General features: G+C 36.8%; 1 protein-coding gene across 3 annotated transcripts; it reads right to left on the bottom strand.

Annotated features, from left to right (window-relative positions):
* Positions 1–572: 572 nt before the first annotated feature.
* On the bottom strand, positions 573–5,933 carry LOC149820720 (large ribosomal subunit protein eL20z-like). 3 transcript variants are annotated; one of them, XM_089982581.1, is made up of 5 exons: positions 5,773–5,933; positions 3,017–3,093; positions 1,145–1,268; positions 957–1,074; positions 573–797 (listed from the first exon to the last, which is right to left on the bottom strand). In XM_089982581.1, the coding sequence occupies exons 2-5, from the start codon at positions 3,030–3,032 to the stop codon at positions 744–746; spliced, it is 312 nt and encodes a 103-aa protein (XP_089838707.1). In that variant the 5' UTR covers positions 3,033–3,093; positions 5,773–5,933; the 3' UTR covers positions 573–743. The 3 variants fall into 3 exon arrangements, with proteins under 3 accessions (XP_089838707.1, XP_089838709.1, XP_089838708.1); XM_089982583.1 differs by having other exon boundaries at positions 573–694; positions 5,773–5,932; XM_089982582.1 differs by having other exon boundaries at positions 3,017–3,087; positions 5,773–5,929.
* Between the last annotated feature and the right edge of the window lie 364 nt (positions 5,934–6,297).

Below are 6,297 nucleotides of genomic sequence, written 5' to 3' on the forward strand. Positions count from 1 at the left end.
TTTGGTTGGAGGCCTTCTTCCTAAAATTCGACATCCAGGAACAGTCCATTCTAGTATCGATAGAGACTAATTCAAAGAATGGCAGCTTTGGAATGGGCCTGACAGCCAGGCACTTTCATTCATGAGCCTAGCCAATATTTTCCTTTTATTGAGAAAATATTTGCTACTAATGAGTAAGAAACTAATGAGCTAGAAATCATAGGTGCAAGTAGTAGCTACTGTGTTCAACATGCTTTGTTTGCTAAGGATCAAGCCTGGATCATGATTTTCTGATGTAAAAATGTGATCTTTTGAGTTATGAAATTTTGGCACATTGTGGGCAGTTGATTTTTGAACCCCTTTAAAAATCTAATCACTTGTCATAATATGATTTACAAAAAAAATGATTTTTTTTTAAGAAAAGAGTGATTTCTACTCATTAGCTCCTTACCTTCATTAGTAGCCAATATTTCCCCATATTTATTAATGGATTGCAGACCGGGATATGCAATGCATCGAGCGAATGGTGAAGTACAGTAATAAGACCGTGATTAATGTGTAGAGACGAATTAGATCATTGATGAAAGCCAATCTCCGCAAGCTACAATTATTTTTCACTATACAAGAGTAACACGATACAAGTTCTGCAGCAACTCCAGCCCGTCCAGCATCTCTATCGTTTCTCCATGCTCACTTTCATCATCACATACATGGACTGTTACAGATAGATTGGGAACAACCTGAGTATATAATGATATAACCACCTAAAGCAACAGAACAACCATAGTGATGACAAGAGCAACTGTGCATATCAAACCCTGCAAAATTCATTAGGCATAAACTCTTTTAGAACACAAATATGTATGGCATTGGCATGGCCCAAATGGTCAGGAGCTAACCAAAATGTCTCAAATCCCCTACTTGCCAAATAATGAGAGAGAGAGAGAGAGAGAGAGAGAGAGAGAGAGAGAGAGTACAGCAATTGCAGAGGCTGCAAGGCCAGAACGTTCCCTTGGGTCTTTGCGGTAGTAGTTACCAAAATAGAGGGTGGTGGCATAGTACCACATCAATGGGAAAGCAAATCCAAGCAGAAAACTGGAAAAATAACAGACCATCAATTCCAAATTGCCGGTAGAACATATGAGAGAGAGAGAGAAAGACTCACGAGAACCATCCTATCCCACAACCAAAGCAAGGGAGGGGCTTGTCATATATCCCCTCTTGCAAACCTTCTGCATCATTGATCAGAGAGTACCTTACCTCACACTCCTTGCCATCTACTGCAGGCTCTGCACAAGAGTACAGTTCTCAGATGCAGACATCCCTCATTCAGGGGGACGGAAGATTTCACCATTTAATATCATCAAATCAGAAAACAACTGGCTACAAGAAAAGCACAAAAAAGAGTTGCCAACATTAAATAATACTAGGTATGGTACACGTTGCTGGTGTCAAATGGCATCTACTGCCATATGCCATACTGGCAGCATCCATAACCATAGGGACAAAAGTTCAAGCCGCCATGACATACTCCGGAGTTTTCAAAACTAATCTTATCTCATGTTATATGGGAAAAAGCTCATAACAAAAAATAATAATAATAGCATTTTGAAATATAACAAGGAGAAATAAAAATATAAGAAATATTAAAAATAATGCTTTTTACCAAGATTTTGCCCATAAAAAATAGATATGTTGATATTCTCAAAGTATCTGTTGGTGCCCTCAGTTTTTACAAGAATCAGGATTTTTCGTGGAATTTAAATAACTCGTCGTTAATTAAATGAAGTAAACCAAGTTCAAGCTGAATCCCAACCCTAGACGTAAGAGACACTAAGTTTACAAACAGCATGTTCTGTAGCACCACTCCAGCAGCCTCATTGTATTGTTCAGCGGAAAAGAAAAAGCATGCAAATTGAAGCTCATCATAAGATAGTGTCCAAAATAACCCAAAAAATTTACAGAGGACAAGATGGCAGCAAGACAGTCACATGAATGCTTCTAGTGCATAAAAAAATAGTTACCAATGGCGGCTCCATGTGGTTGGTAGGAGCTGTCAGTACACGTCTCCTTGTGGTGGGACGTTGCAGGTTCAAACCCCCATGGTATGTTATTTAATAACCGGTGGGGGTCTGCCTAACCCCAGCTAGACTTAAAAAAAAAAGTTACCAAGAAAATAAAAATAAAAGGATGTACACGTCCACTTATATAAAGCGTATAGTATCGTAAAAAAAGGAAGAAAATCAAGGAGATATGGGTCTAGGTTCTCTCATGAAATCCATGTGACAACAGGCCTTCGAAAGCTGATATTTTAGGATAGATACCTAGGGCCAATTTACTGACCACAGTCTAAGATTGCTTGTGATGAAGATTGTAAAAGCACATTTATTCTATTTAATACAACCAACTACTTCAAATATAAAAACTGAACCATAACTAAAAACTCTAGGAACCAGACACAAGCATCAAAACTCACTTTAACCCAAAAATTTGATATCTCATAAATAAGAGTCAAGCTAAATTCCAAGACACCAAGTAACAATGGACACCATACGAAGTAGAAATCTAATTGCCTGAAAAATAACAACGAAAACAATGCTTAAAAACACAAGGAATTAGGAGAGAACAAGCAGAAGAAATATTGATCCCAGAATAACAAAGGAAAAATTCCCACAGGCAAGAACCACGCCAACACCAGGTAATAATGCACATATACATGCCTTAGACCAAGTGGAGAAATAATAGCACATCCACCAATTGAAAACAACTAATTATAGGAAAAGTAAGGTATTACACTCAAATATACAAAGCAATAGATGACTCAGCCATAGCATATTAAATTTGAGGCATCCTGGACCTAAATAATCACAAGATTAACTGTGGCAATATATGGAACTTTATCAAAGTTATCATTTCATCCTATCTAACCAAGATCTTGCAGTTGTGCTTGGTGAAGGTGCACCATATGAAGTCCACTCATCATAGACAAGCAAACACTTTAGTAAAAGTTTAGGCATTGATTCCAACACTGCAGTACCTTGCTCCATTTGCATAAGTATATTGCATTCACTTTGTTAGGAAGCCAAAATCATCCACTCCACAGAATCCCTACAGCTTCATAATATATGATTATTTTAAAATGACAAAAAATAATAGCAGAAATGAAAATAGCATCAGGAGCAAGCAACAACAACCAAAAAATAATGATGATGCAATGTAGATGCATAAACTAGAGGCTGCAAGTCTCTCTATGCAAATGTGCCTTGCAATTGTTTGGAAAAGAATATGTATCACATACAAGTAGAAGAACTTAAAAGATTAACCCATAGGTAAGAAACACTGAATAGGAAATGAATGCTATTGGTAGATTCATGCATGAATATTGTAATTCAATAACAAAAGACAAAGAAAAAAGAGAGAAATGTCTTAATGTTCATGTGCACAGGGTTGTATAATACATTTAGGTGTCAAACAAAGAAGTATAATATAGTTTCTTTATTACTTTTTCCAAAGAGAAAACAAGAACTTGTTACATCTAGTTGCTCAGATTTCAATAATCTATTGTAATTGTACATAATGTTATGAACTATGTCAATGCCGTGGTTCCTGAAAGCAAATACCTGATAGTATCTAAAATTATAAATTGTATCTTCATACAAAAAGGGATGGTAGAAGAGGAAAAAATTAAGGTTGTACAAGGAACAGGATGTGATGCACAAACAATCTCATGTACATGTTTTTTATTTCAGCTTTACGAACATTATGGACATTGGTGTAGCAAAATAGGTGGAAAAAAGATAAAAACAATCAGATCACATAATCACTAAATCATGAAATATGACCCAGCCAATAGTCCATGACCTTTGTACATCTTAACAACCCTTTGCCAGCAAATGTGACACCAAGAAGGCTAGTTCACAATATTAAACTCGATTCAGCAGAGTTTAAATTCAAACCAAACTTTGACTCAACTAGCTAGAAAAGAGAAGAGAGAGACAAATAAATATCATGAGAAGTCTCAGTGATTTTAGATTAATTTGCCTTCCATGCCTTAACCAAGACAATTAAATGTGTCCAAGTCATAACTAAATGTCAGTGATCCATGGACAAATCTTCTCTATCACAAGTAGGTCCAGCGTGATTTTAACCATGCCACTAGTCAATATCATGAGATAATCGTGTGAGCACTTAATTAGGAAAACAGGGAAAAGTTGCACCCTCAGTTGCCAGATGTAATCCCAAATCCCTCCACTTACCACAAACTTTAAGAGAATTGCAGTAACAAAAGGTTGCGGAAGTTATTCCAGAGTTTGACAAACATGTCCTCAGAAACTACTGAGGAAGGTTTTACAAGAGAAATACTGTATTTATGGCAGAAAGGTTCAACAAGGGTTGCATGACTATTTTTTATTATCTGTTGTTTTCAAACACTAAAGACCAGGATCTCACTCAAGCTTAAGCTCTTCAACATTTGTGCAGCACAGAAAACAGAGCGAATATTTATAGAACCCTATATCTGATCCAAACCTCAAACAAAGACTATCAATGTGCACATCTGCATCGCTGAACCACCTTATTAACAACTTATAGTGTGGAAATCCAACAATCTCACCAAAATTTCAAACAATGTTTCCAATACCGATCACATGCTAATCCTCCCACCACCTCAAATCTCAAACAATGATTCACCAAATTAACATCATCTTCCGAAACATGCTCAACAAAACATCACTAGCTTGAATCCAAAATGTTAAAAAAAAAACAAATTACATCCAATGTGCATGAGAATGAAGAACCCAAATTAGGATACCTTAATTGACAAGCACACACAAAAAAAGAAGGATCAAAAGAACACATATTTTTACTTTTAGACTATAGTCAATTCCTTGTGTTAATCGAAAGGTAATAACAGTCACTTCAGAAGTACAGTCTATTACTCAATTATAAACTATAGATTAAACACAAAATACTACCTTCCGCAGCCTTGTTAACATCATGAAAAATGATATCTTAGTTACATAGCTGACATAAGATAGCAACAAGATATATATATATATATATATATATATACCGTGTGCTTACTTTAGTGCATAGCCCTACAAACAGCAACAGAGTCCTCAATCGACAGTGTTTTTCTCTATTTCCATCCTCTTTTAAATAATCATGTTTCTCCATGAGACCCAATGTTTCAATCAAGAATCCTTAAACACGAGAACTACCATTAACAACATATCCACAGAATAATTGGAAGACTCACAACTTAAGTTCCGGTGGGCCATATTTTTTCAATTCATTTTAATGCAAAAAAAAATGATGTTATTGGAAAAAATGCAATCCGTTACTGATTAACTAACAGACAAAAAGAGAACACAAAACGACAGACAGCCTATTGAATCAAGGAAAAGGAAAACTTGCATAAATCGCAAAAAAAAAACCCTTTCTTTCAGTCCATCAAACGAAGAAAGAAGGAAGATACCCTTCAACCACATCAAAAGAAAACCAACCCCGCTTTCCTCGCCAACCACATCAAAAGAAAACGAACAATTGCTCTCTCCATCTTTTCTCGACAAACTAAGAAAATAAGAGAAACCCGCTTCGAATTTGGCCAGAAAATCGACTCCCCAGAATACAAAAATAGAGTTTCCCTGTCCCTTCTTTACACAAATCAACGAAACCAGTGAAACCCACTTCGTTTCCGCCCGGGAAAGTCGATTTTCCGGCTTCTGCAGTACCAATAGTAAAGAGTAGAAGAAGAAGATGGTGAAGAAGAGAAGGGGGATGAAAAAAGAGTACCATGTGGGGTACGGCAGAGGAAAACGAAGGACTGAGCCTCTTTGCAGGAAGGGGGTCAGTTGCAGGAGGTTTCGGTACAGATGCCCCAACTTTTTAACAATCAAAAGTCAGAGAACTCTGCTAACGTCCCCAAATCATTGAAGTTAATATACAGGAGAGGAAGAAAAAAAGTTGATGGTGGATGACTCCATGTGACGTGCCGGGTTTGGTTCGAACCCAGGTGGAATCAGAGCTGGCCCTTATTTTCGGGTATGGTATCGGGTTCGGACTCGAGTCTAATCAAACTCATTATAAAAAAAAAATCATATTCAGATCCGATAAAAACTACGTGAACCAGACTCGGGTCATACCCCATAAAATAATATTTTTATCATTTTTAAATTAAAAATTTGCAGGCCTTAATCGGGGCCCGGTCTGTTATAAAATTTAACAAACGGTATCCAACTCCATGTATTAATCCGACCTTGAAGTCGGTACCCGGGTCTTAATCGAGTCTTATTATTTATCACCATACTCGGACCCTAA

The sequence above is a fragment of the Nuphar pumila genome, chromosome 12, assembly GCF_984573655.1.
Source record: "Nuphar pumila chromosome 12, dmNupPumi1.hap1.1, whole genome shotgun sequence".
Classification (NCBI taxonomy): domain Eukaryota; kingdom Viridiplantae; phylum Streptophyta; class Magnoliopsida; order Nymphaeales; family Nymphaeaceae; genus Nuphar; species Nuphar pumila.